Source organism: Wyeomyia smithii, chromosome 1 (genome assembly GCF_029784165.1).
Source record: "Wyeomyia smithii strain HCP4-BCI-WySm-NY-G18 chromosome 1, ASM2978416v1, whole genome shotgun sequence".
NCBI lineage: Eukaryota > Metazoa > Arthropoda > Insecta > Diptera > Culicidae > Wyeomyia > Wyeomyia smithii.
In genome coordinates, this window is record NC_073694.1 from 123,896,946 (window position 1) to 123,918,358 (window position 21,413).

The window sequence follows — 21,413 nt, forward strand, 5'->3', positions numbered from 1 at the left end:
TGAAAATGCGCTAGGAACCAACTTTGAAAGCCCATATCTTTTGATAAAAAAATAACACCACCACGAAATTTTCAGGGTAGTTTCAAAATTTCGTCGGAAATATTTGTGATTTTTTTTCAGATTTTTCAGTGCCCTAGAACATAGATTTTCTACATATTGTTTTAAATAGTTATTATTGAAAAAAATATTTTTTTCACCAAAAAAAATATTTTCGTAAAACAACAACTTAGGATGCATCTGCTTTGAAAATTTCATCAAATTCGATGCAATTTTTTTAAAGCTATGTTTGTTTAAAAACAATTTTGACCTAAATTTTAAAGGACAATAACAACTTGAAAACTTACTCAAATTCAATAAAAATTGGAAAATCAATCTTGAATTTTTAATACTTATTTGAAAAAATTAGACATCGAGATTTTTAGTGATCCGTTTCATGAATTCTGACCCAATATCATACGGGTAGTGAATATTATAGACCTAATATAAAAAAATCTCACATTGTAAAATTCAATACTTGATATAACATACTGTTTACCTTACAACTTCTTAAACGAGGCAGTATCGAATCTCTTTTAAAGTCCTTCCATGGCAATTGTTGACAAATAATAAACAGTACAGATCGTAGAAGTTACGCCACAGAGAACAGACGTTCATCTTCTTTTCAAAAGATGTGTAAAAACTTGCAACCGTCATTTACCACTAAGTGGTAATGCTTCCGCTATGTGGCGCTTTTGTCACTTACAAACCAAGCACTAATATCGATACAGTAATATTTATGCAGTGCAACTAGGGCACCATAAGACAGACGTCGTTAGTGTATTAACGTATTTTGATTGAAATTTTCACACGCGATTTTCAAATTTCTTTATATGAACATGAATGTCTGTTCTCTGTGGTTACGCGTGCGAACAAATCGACAGAGCTTACTAAAACGATGCTTGAAGTTATTTCTGCACCCATTAATGGATAAACAAATAACCCATTTTTTTTAAGAACATGTCTTTCTAATGCGTACAATTTCATCCATTTCACATTTTTTAAATTTACCCATTTTTTGACAGCCGCATATGACAGAAAAAAATGGATACAACAATACCCATTAATGGGTTTTCGACTCTTACCGTGTACAAATCGAAAACTGAACGATCTTTTCGATTTTTCCAGGGCTAAGGAATCGATCCAAAAAATCCGAAACCGGGACGGAAAAGACCGATTTAAGATCGACCAATCCTAATAAGCAGTGTAGCCAACCTCCCTAACACCGTAATCCAGATCAGACAGTCATAACAAACTCATATCAAAATTATATCTAAATTTGTAAGGAGTAACAAAATATGTTATAACTAAGAACTATACTCACAACGCTTTGAACAAAATTATAGCTCATTTAGCTATCATATCAAAATCTGTTATGTTTTGGCTATAAATTATGTTTTACCTGCAGAGCCGTAGCTACTCCGTTTTGGGTGGGGGGCAGAGAATTTTTATTTAAGAAAATGTTATTTTTGTAGAGTAAGCAGTTTAAAGCCGTTATGTGCTCGACAGAAAAAAGTACCTTTAGTGGTGTCCCGGAAGAATTTTCGTTTTCCCGAAAATCCTGTTTTCCGGGTTCATATTCCAAAAAAAAAAAAAAAAACAAACTGCGAATATGCGTATATTTAAAAGAAAGCAGGGATATAAACTTTAGAATTTTTTTCTTGCGGTGGCCAGCTAGCTTGTTGCTAAAAACCATGGAGGAAAAAAATCTGCATATTTTATTGAGTTTGCTGAATTAAAAGAACAGGTTTACATAGTGTAATTGAGTTTCAGGGGACCAACTTTTATGCAGGCTCAGCCATTTTTACTATAACTGAGTAAAAGCTTCGTACATTTACTTCGTACGCCAATGAGATGTATGAAGAAAAATATGATTCGAATATCGTTTAACGGTAAGGTTTAAAAGTTTTGTTTTCTCGAAGAAAGCCCCATGCTAAATTTCAGCTAAATCTGACTTTGAGAACACGTGTGATCAATGTTTCAACTTTTTGACTAATGAAAAAAAATGCACATCGATTTTTTTTTACCAAATGAATCTGCGGTAATTAATCGAATTTTTTTTGGAAAAAATCAACTTTCTGGCGCTTAAAAATTTTTGAGCTGGGGCCAATGGAACAAATCGTTTAGCGGTAGAGCTGATGATTTTTTTTTTTTAAAGACGAAACTTTTGAGCCCTATCACTAAACAAAATTCGAAAAATCTGTTTTCATTGGCACCCTAATACATAGGTTACGGCTGGGTATTTGTATTCGAGCTCGACGTGAAGACCGCTATTGATTAGCGAAACTGTGTATCTTCCACTTAATTTCTTCAAATGTTCAAATGGCTTGAGGATGCGACCATGTGCGATCGAAAAACTAAGGACAGAAGAGAGTTTTTAAAAGTCCTACTTTGAAGCAACATTGAAGAAATTTCAGCGTTAGAAATCCAGTTCCGAGTGTCACCTCATTTATAACCAATGTCAACCAACGATACTGAGATATTCTATTCACGAAAAAATACTGATAAAATGGAGCGATTCAACCGTCAGTCTAAATTCTAAATTCTACGTAGGCATTGTTTGATCAGTGTTTACCATCGGACCGGGTAGAGTGTGGAATGCCCAGTGCGTAGTCCGGTCAGATTACAGTTTTTATAGTCCGATTTTATTTCGGACCGAAACGGAACAGAGTTGTTCGGGCCAGGTAACGGACTGGGTTATGCTTCCGAAATGTGAATGATTCCGGCCAAAACATATTGAACTGAACATGAACATGAATCACAAGAAGCAATTAAGATTCGAAAAAACTAGTATTGTGTGTCGTTTTTTCCCACGATATGCTCAATCTAAGAAATCAAGAAGTGAGAAATAGAAACTTCTGGAAAAATTGGTCCAATTTCACAGCCAAACTTGTTTTTCATTGTTCTAATGTAATCAAACATATAAAACTGTGATTGGTTCTTTCTTAAAAATGACACTTTAAAAAACTGACATTTTCACTCCCAGACGATGGACCGGACATCCGAAAGGGAAGTATGCGGATCGTCAGTTTCAACTTTGACGCGAATCAGGCTGGCTCACCAAAAGATTGAATAATTTATCCTCTTTGGCATATGAGTTCGACCAAAAAATTGACTGATATCGTCAATATTGAAAAAATACTGGAGACTATTCAACAATGCTTATTGCTTATATTTCAGATTTTTCTTTTGGATTTTTTCACCTAATATCAATCACATACATGAGAAAATTGCGTGGTGGGGCAATGCAAACGGGTGGGGGGGGCTAAGCCCCCCCCCTAGCCCCCCGGTAGCTACGGGCCTGTTTACCTGAGCTCGTGTGCCCTACCCTAAACATAAAAAAAATATTGTTCAAGTCACATTATTTTCATCAGGACCTAAGGTGTGAACTAAACTAAAAAACTAAAATTAATTAATTTAAGGTGAGAACTAAATATCCACGATCCGTTCGAGCCCTTAGTTGCATAAGTGCTTGTATCTCAATTTGCTTGGACCTAAAGGCTAAATTCCGGAAAAGGCAACATCAAGTATTATCCATAATTTAGAAATTGATAATATTATTTTTCGATTGAGCATAGCCAAATATATTACAACAAAATTCATTCAAATCGTGTCTTGACTTTACACACCGAAATATATTTTGTTTGGGAATCTCCCAAAGTATTAACACTCAAGCTCTGTCGGATTGATCTATTTAGAATCACTAAATCGTTATATCCAGTAGTTTCGTAGAGAAACATGTTGTCAAACATTTTGTTTCGCATTTAGTATTTTTCCAATAATGTAAAATTTATCCTTGGAGTCTGGTAAAATGCACTGTATGCTATAAGAAAGGCCGCTCATTTTAAAAAAAGAATCGTCATAAGAAAACTTAGCACACCATACTTTAGTACATCTATTGATACCATTATAAAAGCATAGTTCTGTGTAGTTAAACTCCTCTCTGTCTATTGTGATATCCGATGTTATATCTTCTGGAAGCGTACATTTCAACGCTGGGTTATATATTACATTTTTTTCTTGGCTATTGGAGTTCTTGGCGAATGTGAGAAGTGTATTCGGCGAATGTGAGTAGTGTAGTAGTACTATTCTATTCAGAACGCATTTAGTTGTAAGTTGCAAAACTAGACGACTGTTTAATGATGAAAACCTTTTAACATGTCATCTATCTCCAGGGTATAATCTCGATGACCAGTAACAAAAATAACATACCATCTCACAATTTTCATTCCCTGTACCAATATCATCTTCGCAATCATAATCAACTGTCATTTTTGCAGCGGAAGTGGTTTCGGAATCTTTTTGGCTTTTATTTGTGTGAACATCATCTGCCGAATCATTTCTATTGACCAGCATTTCATCTTCCGCCTCCTGATAGTAGGCAGTGCCAATCGGTGTTTCCGAAACTGTATTGCGACTTCTACGCCAAATTGGACTACCCCGAAATACACGATTACACTGTTCTACAAATGAAAAAAAAAATGCAAGAACTTCTGAAGTGACCTAGTGTAGGTTGTAGGTCTTGTTGAGTGTAACATTCGCTCATACTAGAAATTTTCCAAACACCCCCAAAATCTAAAGTTATGGTCGAAATACGGTTTTTTGGACCTCAGCGCATATAATATTTTTTAACTCAGTCATTTATCAACCGATTTTCAATATTTAAGCAGTTTTAGAAAGAATACAAATAGAGCTTTCAAAATATATACAGGTTTGTTATAATATCAATAAAACATGTTAAGTTATTTGAGTTTTTCAGACTTTTTCACGCAATTTTTCAATTTAATTTTAAATTTGCCATCTATTTTTGCAAGAAACATACAACAAATACACTATAATTTTGAAAGTATATTCAATTCCAAATCAAATGAAAGTAGTTTTGTGGAAATCGGTTGATATTTGGCTAAGATATATATTTTTTAAGAAAACCAGAATTTTTGGCTTTTGTCGCACAATTTTTTCACGGTGCTACAAATGATGAAAAAATGCAAGAACTTTTGATGTGACTAAGCGTGGGTTGTAGCTTTAGTCAAGTGTTACTTGCGCGTATACTTGAAGTTTTTCAAATACCCCGAAAATTATAAGTTATGTTCAAACCCTGTTTTTTACCTTAGCTCACATTTTTATGTTCAAAACGGTTATTTTTCAACCGATTTTTTATATTTTGGCTGTTTCGGAAAGGCGAAAAATAGAGCATTTGAAATATATAAATATGTCTAAAAAGTTTACCTATATGTGATGAATAGTTTAAAAATAGTTAAGATGGTTTAAGTTATTGTCAAATTTTTAAATTTATTCGCAATTTCTCACACATTTTTGTAATGATGGAGCTTCAATTGCTGTAAGATTTAGAAAGTTATTTTTAGTACCAAACGAAAACAATAGGTGTTGTTAATGAAAATCTGTTAAGATTTGGCTGAGAAATGATTTGATGAAACCTAAGTATATGGTGGAAAACATCAAGTAATATCTCAGCCAAATTATAACAGATTTTCATAAACAACACTCACTGTTTTCGTTTGGCACTAAATGTACTTTTCAAAGATAATCATCTTATTTTATTTAACATAAATCTTCTTATTTTATTTAAAACTATTCATCACATATAGGTAAACATTTCAGACATATTTATATGTTTCAAGAGTTCTATTTTTCGCCTTTCCAAAACAGCCAAAATATGAAAAATTGTAAAATTCGGTTAAAAAATGACCGAATTGAACACAAAAATGTGACCTAAGGTAAAAAACAGGGTTTTGACCATAACTTATAATTTTTGGGGTATAGCTTCAAGTAAACGCGCAAGTAACATTTGACTGAAGCTACAACCTACACTAAGTCACATCAAAAGTTCTTGCATTTTTTCATCATTTGTAGCTCCGTGAAATAATTGTGCGATAGAAGCCAAAAATTCTGAATTACTTAAAAAATATATAACTTAGCCAAATATCAACCGATTTTCACAAAACTACCTTCAATTGATTCGGGATCGAATATACTTTAAAAATTATAGTATATTTGTGGTATGTTTCTTACAAAAATAGACGGCAAATTTAAAATTAAATCGAAAAATTGCGTGAAAGTCTAGAAAATTAGATTTAAACTCAAATAACTCAACATGTTTTATTGATATCAGTAAAACCTTATATATATTTTGAAAGCTCTATTTGTTTTTTTTCTAAAACTGCTTATATATTGAAAATCGGTTGATAAATGACTGAGTTAAAAAATATTATATGCGCTGAGGTCCAAAAAACCGTATTTTGACCATAACTTCAGATTTTGGGGGTGTTTGGAAAATTTCTAGTATGAGCGAATGTTATACTCAACAAGACCTACAACCTACACTAGGTCACTTCAGAAGTTCTAAATCTCTGTAGCACAGTCACCGACGAACCGACGTGCCGTCTCATACATTTTTCTTGAAAATTTTTGATCCAAATTGCAAATTAAAATAAGTCAGAACAGTAACTCCATCTCTATAACGAATCGCTACCTATTTTTTACAGCCTCCACCCAGCTCCACGCTTAATTAAAAAAAACACGAAACGAAGTTGAACGGACCTTTCGTAGTTTTCATTTACTTTGCACAGAAAAGGTGTAAACGAAATTAAAAAGAACCAAAATATTTGCAATTGCGTTTCAAAAACTATTGCTCATGTGTAAATTATAATCCTAAAAAGTAATACAGATGAAAACCTACATTGCAATGCAAATAAAAACTTAGGTATATTTTACCCTTATTTAAACAAAACGTACGAGCCGTGTATTCCTACGAATGTTTTTGTTGTTGAAAAAAAGACGTGATCGTCGTAAACATCATTGAAACACATATTCAAACATCATCTAAAACAAGAACTTGACAAGGCAAGAGGTTTTCTTTACATATTTTGCGCAATTTATATGCTTTTTTATCACCAATGAAAAAGTTTCATGAAATGAAAAAGAAACCTGCAGCTGCATTTAGTTTGTGGAACTAGTGAATAACTCCAGCATAGTTTATTCTCGCCCTGATTATCGCAATGTTTTTGGATCTCGATTTCAACAAATCATTTGAATGGTAATTCAAGGGAACGAACTGTGGCAGTGTGGCAGGAACGAGCGAAACAATGAGATGAATCAGGCCAGGGTAATTTAATTTATAAACTATAAAAAACGCTACTAATATTTGTGTTTTTAAAACAGTTGAAACAGGAGTCATGGCAAGAGGTTTCAGAACCATTGAAGAAAACGCTGTTCTTGGATCCAGCATGTTTACTAAGCTGCAAACGACGGTTAAATAGGTGAAATCCTGAACAAGGTTCTACTGGATTTATCAAGATTCTTTGGTCAACTAGCTTCGAAAATGCAACATGAATTAGCGCAGATCGTACTGAGTCGATCAGCTGTTGCCAGAACAGTTGTTCTGTGGTATATTCTAAATGACTTTTTTGTGTAAAAACCTGTTTGTGAGTCTGATAATTAGATATTGTAGCATACAGATGTAATTGATGGATACAATTTCAGATTAAATTCATTTTTATTGAACTAAAGACATGTGATTTGTGTTAATAATAAACAAAAAAAAAACGTGAGGGCCAAAATTATCAACATATTATAAAGGTAGGCACATCCGTGCAGCTTTTCTGTTACGCTTTAGCCGCCGCTTAACTTTAACATTTTTAGAATTGATTGTTCTTGTTTGTTTGAGGAATCCTTGTATAAGGGTGTTAAATATTTTGTCTACAAGAAAGTCAAAGCATTTCTTGCAAACAGAAACAGAAAAGTAATCATGCTTAATGTAATTTTTCAGACGAGTTTTAATACCTGCTTTGTTTTGGTATAGGAATTTACGAAATTTCTGTTTAAATGTAGCGAAGCACAGCATTCCTATGTTGTACAGTTTGCTATTAGGTATCGTGAGCAAGCATATTGATGTTTGTTTGATTCTGCAGAAATCAAACATCTCGTCGTTCCACAAAGACTCTCCACGTTTCTGTGTTAACTTTTCAATGCACTTGCTGTGATGTAACTTCCTTGAAGCAGCACCTAGTGTATAAATTAATCCATCGAGTTCTTTCATTGTTATCTCCAATTGTGTTGCGTTTAGCGGAGAAAAGCTGTAGTTATGAGGTTTGGTTTTAAAATTTTCCGAAGTTAAGTCAAGATAAGTTTCACGCATCAGTGGTTTTAAATCATCTGGTTCACAGTTTGTTCATTGGAGTGATTTATGTTAGACTCAATTATCGTATACTTGAACGATGCTCCAAACTGTTGAGCATCAGGAGCATCATTTCCACCACAACGACGACGCACTTCTGAAAACATATTCTCTAGAAAATCTTGGCATAGATAGTTTGTGCATAATGATTCAGCGCCATAATCATTGTGCAGTTCTTGCTACAAAGACACGATAGAGTTTATGTTACTTATAAAACCTCTGATATAATTCGGATGCCGTTGATGAGTTGTGAGTTGTTTTGAACCTGAAACCGCCTGAAATATTCCACAAAATCAGCTCGGTTAGGTCATAAACGGAAAGCATCTTACTTCCGTAATATCCAAGCAAGTGTTACTAGTATAACTACTGTTAGCTAATGTTGTTTTAGCATGCTGTAAAAAATCCCAGTGAATGGATTGATCTTCCATTGCTTGTTTTAATGGCTTCAAGATAAATGCAGTTAGGTGGATCATCGTTTATATGAGAAGGATACTTACTTTCACAGAAGAGTTGTTTTTGCTGTTGAAGGTATCAAACAGCTTATCGTAAAACTCTATAAACTCAGCGGTATTGATGCATTGAGGTGAAAGTTCACCGATTTGCATGTAATAACGGAGACCATTGGCGACGGATTGGCTTAAGGTTCTCGTAGCTAGCGAAACATTCATTGCAGAGAAAGGTGGAAGCATTACATGCTTATCATTCAAACGAGGAACTAACCGAGGATTGCACTTAGAATCAATATTGTACAAGGAAACTATATCTTCAAAACAAGCAATTTTGTCTTGGAATATTGCATTATGCTTTTTAAGCATATTTCGTGTGCTCTTGATGAGATGTGATACGTCCCACATGATATACACTCTTTGTCTTTCAACGTCAATGTAAGGTGCTTCAGTAGTGGCACCAGCTTTCTTGGCCATTTTGATATTCGTAGAAAATTGGTCCATCACGAGAACCAGAGAAAACAGTCCAATGTCTCTTAAGCTTTGTATTGAAGCAGTTATTATTTTAAGCTGTTCATTGGCTTCCAAAGTGTTATGTGTTAGGAAATATCCTAGACCCTAGAACATAGGAAAAATGTACGGTGAGCATACTTTGAAAAAGTAACAGAGTCAATACTCCTTATAGAATCGCAGGTTTGGCGATGTAAATTTGTAGTCCTTTTATGCACCACGGTTGTGACGTTAAAAGTAAATAAGGCAAGAAAATAAAAATACTAACAAATTCACTTCACCTAACCTGAGGCATCCTAGGGGAGAGTTAATTTATATTTTGGAAGAGTGTTGGGAAATTCTATCATAACGTATTTACTTGCTCAAATTTTTTATACAGCCCTCTAACCATGATGACCACAGCTTCTGAAGCGAGCTGCTGTGGATTGTTCTTTTCGATTTTTCGCTCATATCCGGAGTCCGGGAAACCGTAAAAAAATCATTCTTTGCAGAATAACTTAAAGATGATTTAATCTTCATCCGTCAATTGCTATTACAAATATCCTCTCTAGTCTAGACCAACATTCAACATTCCAACCAACATTCATTTCTGTGTCCACCGTATAATTGTGCGTTTCGAAGGCAGACACAACACTTTTGATCGTTGTATCATGCGATATACTCGTGGAGCGCACAGATAGGTAGATAGTGCAAATTTTTTTGCGTGCTGATTATATCTTCTCTTCTTAGGAGTAAAGCCTAGGTTACCCAAGCTGTTATACAGTACTGGATTCTGTTTCAACTTGTTCAATAACTTATTGTCGGTCATGGTGTTTTGACGAAGAGTTCTAATACAACGTTTGTACATACGAATAGTTTCTTTGCTTTTACGTACAGTCTGTGCCCGCCTAGCACTGGTGCGTTTACTTATTCGTAAATCTACGTGTTTTGACGAAGAGTTTTAATACAACGTTTGCACATACGAATAGTTTCTTTGCTTTTACGTACAGTCTGTGCCCGCCTAGCACTGGTGCGTTTACTTATTCGTAAATCTAGTTTGAGTTGCCTCACTTCTAGTTCCAATAGTTTTCGCATCTCTATTTCCTGTTCGTATTAATATCTAAAGTTCAAGCTTTGAATATTTTCTTCGTCGTTTCCAGAGGACGGAATCACTTCACAGATCTGATCGAAATTGTCCAGGTTACTGATTTCTTCTACATCAATTTCCTCCAGTGTTGTTGGTGTTATTTCAAGAATAACGACTGGGTTTGTTTCGCTTGGTATCGGGAGCTCTTCCATTGGATAATTAATAAAATCGTCATGCAGGGCACTGTTGCCTTCTACGATCGGCTCGCACAAATCCACCTCATAGCTTGACCTCTGATCCTCTAAAGTATTGTCTACTAAATAGCTTTCATACACGACAGATTCATCGTTGCCTCTCAGTATCGTTAATTCGTCAAGATACTCGTATTCGAAGAAATCTTCTCGTTGATCTAAGGCAACTTGGTGACCGTCGGACATGTACCGTTGAATTGCGTTTGTTGGGTTATCTGTCGGTGTTGGTATTGAGCCGGCTTTTAGTCTAGAATGTGTAAATGTAAGCAAATTTTTTATATCGCATGATAAATGATGACGTACCCTTTGTCTTTTTGGGAAGGATCACGCAGTGACTCTAGTCCGAAGTGGTCTGAACACATTTTTTTCTGATTCAATGCTGTGGGTCCACAGCTGTAAAATAATTGCTCTAAATAAGCAGACTTACAAAATTTCACCCATTCATAGCAGCTGTACAAAATACAAAGGATTGAAAAAACTTTTAGTTCTTAGGGAGCGTTAGCAATTTACTCACATATTTTCGCAGGTCGGAAACTTATAGAACGATTTTCCACAGTTTTTGTTATCATTACTGGCACAGGAAATCACTTCACATTTTCTGCCCATTGCAGTATAAAAATGCAAAAATATCAATCGACTAAGGTTAACAATCGGCTGATGACGAGTGGCGAAAACTGTCAGTCAGCTGTCACAAAGAGAATTGTCAGTTTCAATTTTTGACATAAGCGATCGCTTGCATTTGAAATGGCCGTTTTTCCTCGGTCAAAACTGAATCGTGGAGTCACGTCGGTTCGTCGGTGATAAAACCACATACATAAGACATACGTAACACTCAGAAAGAAATCTTCGAAAAAAGTTGGTACAAAATGAACTACTCGAAAGTACCAACCTCTGTAAAAAAAACCTTTGTTTGAGTAGTTTATGGAGGTTGTGTACCTGCGCAGCCTTGCATTTGTCTCGTTCCCACTCGAAAAATGCAGCATTGATTTTGTATACAACTTTTTGACAGTTTCGTAAGGGATTGTGCAGAGGGCTCGAGTAGAGCCGCGATGAAGAAAATTCATTCCGTTCATTTTCGTCGAGCAGTTCATACTGGTGTTGGTACCGGGTGATATGGGGCAGAGAGTACCAAAAAAAATTGCCAGTGTTACGTATGTCTAAGTATGTGATAAAACGATGAATTTTAGTATTAAACTGAAGAACCTTTGAGAATGTCACTATAGTGAGATTTGCATAATAAAAAATGTCGTTTTAAAGGGATTCAACTGTATCTTTGACCAAATTTTTTTCTGTCAAAATGTGACAAAAATTTGACGCTTAGTCGAAGAGTGTAATACCACATACATAAGACATACGTAACACTGGCGTTTTTTTTTTCTGGTACACGTTGCCCCATAGTACTCCGTACCTCACCCTGTCAAACTGCTCGATAAATAATGAACAAAATGAATTTTCTTTTTCTCGGCCTTATCGAGCCCCAAAGAAAATCCCATAAGGAACTGTCAAAAAGTTATTTACAAAAACAATGCAGCATTTTTCGAGTAGGAACGAGACAAATGCAGGGCTGTGCAGGTACACTGCCTTCAAAACCAACTCAAACAGAGGTTTTTCTTACAGAGGTTGGTACTTTCGAGTAGTTCATTTTGTACCAACTTTTTTGGAAGATTTCTTCCTGAGTGTTACGTATGTCTTATGTATGTGGTAATACCACATACATAAGACATACGTAACACTGGCGTTTTTTTTTTCTGGTACACGTTGCCCCATAGTACTCCGTACCTCGCCCTGTCAAACTGCTCGATAAATAATGAACCAAATGATTTTTTTTTCTCGGCCTTATCGAGCCCCAAAGAAAATTCCATAAGGAACTGTCAAAAATTTATTTACAAAATCAATGCAGCATTTTTCGAGTAGGAACGAGACAAATGCAGGGTTGCGCAGGTACACTGCCCTCAAAAACAACTCAAACAGTGATTTTATTCAGGGTGTGCACGCTCGGCCGTTTTCACTCTAAATTGGGTAAATTTTGACTCAATTTCGTTAAAAGTGGATGAGACGGTAATGCTAATTCTTTTTGTAATACTACACTGTAAATAAATGGTACGATTACTTCAAGTATTTTTGCACTTGATTCAATTCGTCACGGGGCACTGCAAATTGAAGTGAGTTTATGTTGATTTCACAATGATTAACATTTTCCAACGAAATGATCTTGCGTTGAAAACTGTTCAATGGAAATCACCATCATATTATAATGAATATCTCTTGTATTTGCACCACTGTTTAAATCAATTGAATTACAGCTGCAATATCAATTGACAAACGTCAGAACCATGAGGCGAAACAAAAATAGTGACGGTGGCGAAAGGCGTAAGCAGCACATTTTCCCCAGAGATTAACAATTTGTTTGAAAGTAAGTTTTACTTAATCTTTGATATTAAAATAACAGTAATACAACTCTTTACTTTACAGCTCCTGAAATCGGTTGCACCGACATGATGACAGAAATCATTTGTAATTAAATTGAAAATCTGAGATTTAAAAAAAATGAAAAAATCTAAAATAAATAACAATCAAAAGATCAAAAGATTTATTGTGATTAGCTGATAATATCCAAATGATCGACATTCCTTATCTCAAACATAGGCATTTCAAAAGAGATGATCATAACAACAGAAAGTCAAGTGATTCGCTGTTGATTTTATCGTTCTTTGCATTAACATATTCCAAAAGATTTTCTTTTTACTTCGAAATGTTAGGCAAGTAGTTGCGAATTCAACAGCAAATCACTTCACTTCGACGTGGATTTTTTATAGTGTAGTTGGTTCCTGTATACACTGTAAAAAAAATTCACGTCGAAGTGAAGTGATTTGCTGTTGAATTCGCACTACTTGCCGAACATTTCAAAGTGAAAAGAAAATCCTTCGAAACATGTTAGTGCAAAGAACGGTGAAATCAACAGCAAATCACTTGATTTTCTGTTGTTATGTTCATCTTTTTTTATATTCTTATGTTTGAGATACAAAATGTTGGTCATTTGGATATTATCTGCTAATCACAATAAATTTAAAAGGTTTCTGTTTATTTTAGATTTTTCAATTTTATTTCATTCTAGGTTTTCAATTTGATTACAAAATGACCACTGTCGCTGTGTCGGTGTATTCGAATTCAGGATCTGTAAAAGAGTTGTTTTATTATTATTTTATTAATATCAAAGATTCAATAGAACTTACTTCCAAACAAATTTTCAATCGCCGGGGAAAATGTGCTGCTTGCGCCTTCCGCCATCGCGACTATTTTTGTTCCGTTTTATGTTTTTGACGTTTGTCAATTGGAATCGCAGCTGTAATTCAATTGATTTGAACAGTGGTGCAAATTCAAGAGATATTCATTATAATATGATGGTGATTTCCATTGAACAGTTTTCAACGCAAGATCATTTCATTAGAAAGTGTTGATCATTGTGAAATCAACACTAAATCACTTCAATTTGCAGTGTGACGTGACGAATCGAGTCAAGTGCAAAAACACTTGAAGTAATCGTGGCATTTAATAACAGTGTAGTTGAAAGTATACTTTTAATCGTGATGCTGTTAGAGGAAAAACTAAAGATGTGTATATGTTTGGTGCTAGGTTGTTGGTGGAAACAGCCTTTACAGTCATAATACCAGAAGGAATTCGTTCCTTGTACGATGGAAGCTCGGATGGAAGCAATCTTGAAGTTAAACCTGTGGGCACCTCTCTAACACCGGACAATAAACACAGCGCTGATTTATCCACATTTGGGCTCTCCCTAGTGCTGGGCTTTGTCTCCATGATACTTGTACCGAGTTGTAGCTTTTTTACGCGAAGCAATCCGAAAGATGGTAATAATATAAAATATTAATAATTAGGTAACTTGATGGGAAATAAATCTACAACATTTTAACTACTATTCTTACGTTGTTTTCAAATTTTAATTTCCAAATTTCCTAATGTTTTCTTTTGCGTAGGGAAGTCAAATAAACGAAACTGAGTAACAGTTACTCAGTTTGGCTAATTCATGCTTCTTTTAAATGAGTAAGTAGTACTCAGTTTTTGACATTTATCTATGCTACTCAAAAATGAGTAACTACATGGTTACTCTGTTTAGGGTAGATCCACTTTTAACGAAATTGAGTCAAAATTTACCCAATTTAGAGTAAAAACGGCCGAGCGTGTAGTTCATTTTGTGCTAACTTTTTTGGAAGATTTCTTCCTGAGTGTTACGTATGTCTGGAAATATCGCCCAAAACCGACATCGATAACAATCGATAATTCCTGGGCTTTTATCGATAAGTATCGATAATTTGACAGCTAACGTTTGCGGAAAAAATTTTTTTTTCAGATGGTGATGAAAAAAAACTGTTTCAGATGGTGATGAAAAAAAAACTAAGACAGATAATTGAGTTGGATAAATTTCCCGTGAAAGGTTATCATGTTAGCTTCCTCACAAAAAAATATTACGTCCTTGCGTGCAGCCTTCCGGCAGTTAACCGGAACTTTCGCCATGGCGAACGAAAACATGCGTGTTTTTTATTAATTCCTCCTCCATTTTCACGACAAAATTGTTGGAATAGATCTTGCGCTTCAAGTTTGTCCAGAAATTCTCGATGGGAAGCAGATGGGGGACAATATATCTAGCTAATGGTAGCAGTGGTCATAGGCTTCTACAAGGGAGATGGGGGACATTGGGCGGATTCGCCGACTTCGGTACCACATCGATATTCAGCCGCTCCATCTCCTCCAACGATCGCTTCGAGTAGTTGGCCGACGTCAAATCTGGCCAGAACACCGTGTCTTCGCGCTTATGGTATTTCTTAATGAACGACACAACGTCTGTCAGGCACTTCGTACTATAAATTTCCCCGTTCACGGCCAGCCCGGAGCGAAAGAAGAGCAACTTTGAACTCCCTTTGAAATCCCTTTCTCACTGATTGTCAGCCAAAGCCGCACCTTCTTGGGGAACTTGGTCTGTGAAATAAACTTTACCTCGGTGCTCACTTCCTTCGTGGGGGAGGTAAAACACGAAGAGCCCTGCTAGTCGTTGCCATCCATGGTGAGATAGGTCTAGTCGTCCAATAACACTGCCGCGTCGCGATTCACCGGGAAAATTGACTTGACCATCTTATTCAACCGCTGTTGCTGCGTCATTGCCTGCAGCTCCGAGACCAGTGGACGGGACTGCCGCTTCCTGCATGTATGTCCATGTTCTCCACACTGTTTTAGAGCATGCACCAACCTCTCGGCCAAGTGCATGCAGCGACTTTTCCCTCGGTCTTCCTCTTCAGCATCCTTTGAAGCTTCTTGTCGCTCAGGGTCGTTTGCCGTCCGGAACCGGGCTTTCTTTCGATGCTCTGATTCGTTTTGAAGGTTGTATGATAAGGGAAATAATTGAAGCAGGCAAAATTCTGTCAATTTTTAAATGGCCAAAACTTCACGAAAAATGAATCAATTCTGACAAAACAGGTTTCATTTTACTGGAAAACTGTCCTAGTTTCCTAGTATTACTTGAGAACTGGACGTGACCAAGGGTCACTGGAAATGCTTCGGACTTCTGGAGTGTGTGCCAAAGTGTACATTTTTGCAACGCGTAGAACTTTTTCTGACATTCTGTTTCACTTAGGTTTATATGTTGTCAATAAATCAGAATTTATTTCGGGTTCATTTGTAGCCAAACATTGAAAATTCGCCAAGGAATCATCGAGGTATGAATTTATTAAGTATGGGTGTTGATTTTGGCGGTTTTTTTCCTGTTGGGTACTAATTTTCTTTGAGCTTGCAGCACTCTAGTAGAATTCAATGGAACATTGTGGGTGTGTAGGTCTTATTAAACCACGCAACTTTGCAAACTTGCGTTTGAAAATTTATCTGGATTAACATTTAAAAAGGTCAGCTTATTTTCACGCGGATTTTCTCTAAAAGGTTATTTATGCAGATTTTCAAATTAACGTGGTTTTTTGCGCTAATTTTTGAATTAAAGCGGTTTTTCAAGCGGATTTCTGAATTAACATGGTTTTTTCACGAGGCATGTATCCCCCGCGTAAGAAAACCTAACTGTATTTGAACTTTTTTCTTATGAAACAATATATCTTAGTAAAACTTATCTGAACTTTCCTTCAAAAATATAAAAAATGAGTTAAAGATCCTACTCTAAAAAAAAATACAATTTTAAAAACAAAAAATGATTTTAGAAAAGATCGGTGATCTCAGATTTTTTCAAATGAAGTATTTTAGATAGACAATTTAGTTGCCTAAAACGTTCTATGCGTTGCAAAAATGTACACTTTGACACACACTCTTGAGTCCGAAACATTTTCGGTGTAGGTTGGTCACACCAAGTTCCCAAGTAATACTAATATAAAACTGTTTTCCAGTGAAATGAAACCGGTTATCGAAATTGATCCATTTTTCGTGAAGTTCTGGCCATTTAAAATTCGAGAGAATTTTATTTATCTCAATTATTTTGTCTACCCCCTGTATAAATCAGGATACTTTTTTGGCGCAACAATTTCGTTGATTTGGTTTTTTAGTGGAACTAAAAATTGTTTATTGGGTAACAGATACTTTAAACTTAAACAGTTCCAAGTCGAACTAAACAATTACCAGAGAATTACCAATAGACTGCCGCTATGCATGTCCATCATATTATAAGAGTTGGCAAGGCAAAGAAAATGCATTTTATTACAATTTCGTATCATTGCTTTTTATGAGATGGTGCAAAAAGTTTGGATATTTTTTTAAAGTTCTCCAATACTAAGTTGTCTAATTCATCTGTTCTTAGGAAACTAAAAACTATTAATACCTTTCTAGTTACCATTATTTCTCAGAAACTCAGTGACACCTGGGACGAACCTTTACACCACCCGCAACAATGCTAAATCTTGTCGAATAGCAGCACCCAACAAATACCTAGCGGCAAAAGCAACTTCTGGGGTAGGGTGTAGTAATGGGCAAGATCGATCCGATTTTTGCAAAATCGATCTTTTCTAGTCGATTCATCGATTTTTTGAATCGATTTTCCTGCGCGCGATTTTCTGCTGAATCGATCCTTTGGATGGCAAGATCGTTTTTTTCCGCCTGAAAAATAAATGTGTGCAAAACGGATTGAAAACAATAGTGATTGCATTTATTGTTGCTAACATAATCTACGGCCGAATTCCGAGAACACTTTTCTTTGAAGAGAAGAAAATTTCTTCATTGATAGTATACGAAATTTTTCTCTCTCCGAAGAAGTGTGTGCTCGGAATTCGGACACTGATCTGAAAAATGTATCAATTTTTTACCGGGATGTCCATAGTTGAAGAATGGGCTAAAATTTAATAGACATGAAACCGAGAAAAACGCATTTCAAATGTTTTTGTTGGCTCAAACAATTGTCTACGTCCATGACAACTTTTTTCATGAGTATGTCACCACCCCCATATCCAGCATATCCAGCTTTTCACGAACGGTAATGGCGTATAGTGCACGCAGCCCATTTTGACGTTTTCTGTAGGTCAAGGAAGCTGGATAACCTTGTCGTCGAGTTGAAAAAGAACAATCCGCAACCAAATTAAGTCCCTCCAGTATTTTTAACGCAGCAACCATTTTTTGCCTTTGTAAACGCGACATCAATAGACAAACCCGTATGAAATTTGGCTAATACGCTTGCGTTGTGAAATATATCAAGGATTAGGGGTGGGTGAAACGGCTCTTTTGCAAGAGCGGCTCTAAACCGACTCATGGTTCACAATGATTCACGAGCGTTGACAGTTCGTGTTGTCTCAGTAAACTTCGGGTTCGCGCGAACCAAACAGTTCTGGTGCGCCCAAAGAACCGTGGTTCTTTTCCGTGAGCCGTTCGTTCTTTCGCTCTTTCCTAAGAACCGGTTCATATGAACGGCTCGTGGGCCGTTCGCCCATACCTAGCGAGGATGAAAAGAACGACGAGACAAGACCTCGAACTGAATATAAATTACCAGACCACAAGACCGTCTCGAAAGTTTAACATATATTGTATACAATCATTACTATTTGATTGGTGTACATTGGGTGGCAATGGAAATTGACTTTGACAGTTTTATTTAGAAGTAGTGTTCAAAATATCGCCTTCACGAACAGTTAGCAAAATTACGATTTTTTGGATAACACCCGACCTCGACGTTTTATTCATTTCTAATAACCAGTTCACATGATGTAATATTGCCCATCTTGATTTCAAATCCCATACTCCAAATTTTCCGTGAAAACTAGATGTATGTATGTATCAAGATCACGATATCACGGGATATCTGCTATAGTGTGAACAAGGCATAAGACATTTGGCACAAAAAAAAACTATTACAAACTGTGCTTTTCTTCATAAGTCGAGAAAGTGAAATTTAGACCAAATACTCCTGAATTCCGATTTAGCTGAAATTTTGCATTGCATTGGATATTGAATTTACCATTTTGGATATTAGCCAACATTATTTCATATTTGCTACCTCTGCAAGTAAACTTTTTGAAAATTGGCTTCCGTAGGGACGTTGTTTACTATCGTTGTGGGTGTTTACTATCAAGCACCAATTTTTTGATTTAGGTAGAAAAGGCATATGCGCTTATTTTTCAACTTTGAGTAGCGGGGTATTCGTTAACTCAAATATTGCAAAAGTTGAATTGAATGGTCGTGTATATGCCGTGCTGTATTCTGTTCTGCATGGTGTCGCACTCGCCATTTTTGTTTATTTGAGTTTGTTCTGCGGATGTTCCGATTTTTTTTTATGAATTGGGTTGATCAGCTATATCAGTTTTTCATATCATCTGAATGATCTGAATTTTCCAAGTAAAACGTGATTTAAAAAAAATTCTATCATTGTCCTTCGCTTTTTAAATCACGATTTAAAACTTCCTGAAATCTGCTCGAAACCGCTACAATGACAGTTCGCCCATCTACCAACTGTCATTGTAACGATTTAGAGCGAATTTTTATTTTTCATTTAAAAACCGAACGCGACACCGCGCTAATTCAAAACAATTTTCGCGAATTACCGAATTAACGTGGGTTTGGAACCAGAAACGTTTAAGTGTTTATCTAGTAAAAGACTTAGTCCAAAAAATACCCTCCGCCCACCGAAAGGTTCGGAATGACCGTCAAAGAGGACAATTTTAAATACTGGTTCTAGAGCGTCTCGGGTTTTATCTAAAGCCCTTCTTGCTGGACTACTTTTCGCGGATTTAAAAAAAAACTTGTTTTTACGCGGATTTTTAAATTAGCGAGGTTTTTTTTTACGCGGATTTTTGAATGAGTTCTTTTTTTTACGCGGATTTTCGAATTACCGCGGTTTTTATGCGTTTTTTTACGAGGTACGTATCCCCCGCGTAAAAAAACTGACTGTATACAGGTTTGGATTGCTCTTAGTGCATCCGAAACAATAGACCATTTCACGAATTGACAGGTGTCACGGATCCTGCTGATGTTCTTGATGCTTTCACGTGCATTATGTCAGCAGTTCCAAACTTTCTGTCAAAATTTCGTTCATGAATCAAGTTCCCAAACGTCTCGTGAAATGGTCTATGGGATGAGCGACAACGAAAACTTTTAGTAGAAAAAAAAACGCTAAGAGTACACACGGTTAAAGAAGATGGCAATAAACTAAAAAAGCCGTATCGTTAGTAGATGTTGCGTACGAAAACTCGATGAACATGATTAATAAACCAGAAAACGCAAACAAAACAAAATCTCCATAAATATAACCAAAAATAGTCGTAAAAAGATTATACCCAAGTAACAATTTTTGTTGCCTAAACATTTACTCGATCACTTTTATTAGGCTACAGTTGAACAATAACCGAAATGGAAAATAAAAAACTACTGTTAAATGGTTGTTCAGTTGAATTTGGAGAAATTATCCGACACACAGTTGTTTAGGAACGGCGAAGAGGGTTTTGAGCAACAACAGCAGAATATTGTATTCAACAATATAAAAATATTCTGATGTTGTTGTTTAAAACCCTCTTCGCCGTTTCTGGACAACTGTGTGCCGGAAAATTTCAACTATTGAACAGAAATTTTCTATTTTCCATTTCGGTTGTTGTTCGACTGTTGTCTGATCAAAGTTATTCAATAATTATAAAATGCTGTTCCAATTTTCATAGAGTTCCTCAGTTTCCGAGAATAAAAAAAATCTTTCGGGGCATCACTGACGTTGACGTTGCTAAATCTTTTAGTGGTTTGAAAAAATGTTTATACTGCAATAAATCAACTATACGACGCATCCAGAAGAATGTTTTATTGAACCGGTGATCTAGCGTTCGCGTCTATAAGAGCTAATGAATTGCTCTTTGAAAGACTTCAAACGCATGTATGCAGCATTTGAACAACATGTGCAGAATAGTTGCGGAGTTGCCGTTTGAAACGTTCAAATAGCTTTTATCGAGATGTGATAAGTGGAGACCTTTAAAGCGCTTCAACGCAGCACATATTTATTAGTGCTGCTGGTATTCACTTGCAAACGTTTGAACAACTTCTGTTAAGCTAGAGTTTCACTGTTGAATAAGTACATGAACAAAGATTGCTGCAATGTTTGTTCAACAAATAGTTCAACGTGTTGTTTATTCAGCATCGATTGCTTCATCACTGCTTTTGGCCACCTTCGCTCTCATAACAGCTTCCAAATTGTTTCTTGCGTACCGAACAAAAATCGATTTTTTGTAAAATCGATTTTTCAGGCTCGATTTTGTTATGAATCGATTTTATTGATTTTGATTAATCGATGCAGGAGAATCGATTTTTGTTCAAAGATCGCCCATTGCTAAGGGTAGGAGAGGTCTCCTTCTTTTGGGTCTCCTTCAGTAATTAGCCGCACTGACTTGTGCTCACCCTTATAATATCGATAATTATCGTTAACGTCAAAAAATTGATGATAA

The 21,413-nt window shown here is 35.9% G+C and overlaps 1 protein-coding gene and 2 long non-coding RNA genes across 4 annotated transcripts; 1 reads left to right on the forward strand and 2 right to left on the reverse strand.

Annotated features, from left to right (window-relative positions):
- The first annotated feature begins 6,553 nt into the window (after positions 1-6,553).
- On the forward strand, positions 6,554-7,565 carry LOC129720292 (uncharacterized). The gene is made up of 2 exons (XR_008727248.1): positions 6,554-7,162; positions 7,219-7,565. It is a non-coding gene; the product is annotated as an uncharacterized LOC129720292 (long non-coding RNA).
- Positions 7,566-9,700: 2,135 nt separating this feature from the next.
- On the reverse strand, positions 9,701-11,155 carry LOC129720288 (uncharacterized). The gene is made up of 3 exons (XM_055671753.1): positions 11,021-11,155; positions 10,810-10,956; positions 9,701-10,753 (listed from the first exon to the last, which is right to left on the reverse strand). Exons 1-3 carry the CDS (start codon positions 11,110-11,112, stop codon positions 10,282-10,284), a joined length of 711 nt encoding a protein of 236 aa, XP_055527728.1. The 5' UTR covers positions 11,113-11,155; the 3' UTR covers positions 9,701-10,281.
- Positions 11,156-13,580: 2,425 nt separating this feature from the next.
- Positions 13,581-17,614, reverse strand: LOC129720312 (uncharacterized). Of its 2 annotated transcripts, none has more exons than XR_008727252.1 (3): positions 17,342-17,614; positions 13,740-14,343; positions 13,581-13,681 (listed from the first exon to the last, which is right to left on the reverse strand). It is a non-coding gene; the product is annotated as an uncharacterized LOC129720312 (long non-coding RNA). The 2 variants fall into 2 exon arrangements; XR_008727253.1 differs by having other exon boundaries at positions 17,330-17,614.
- Between the last annotated feature and the right edge of the window lie 3,799 nt (positions 17,615-21,413).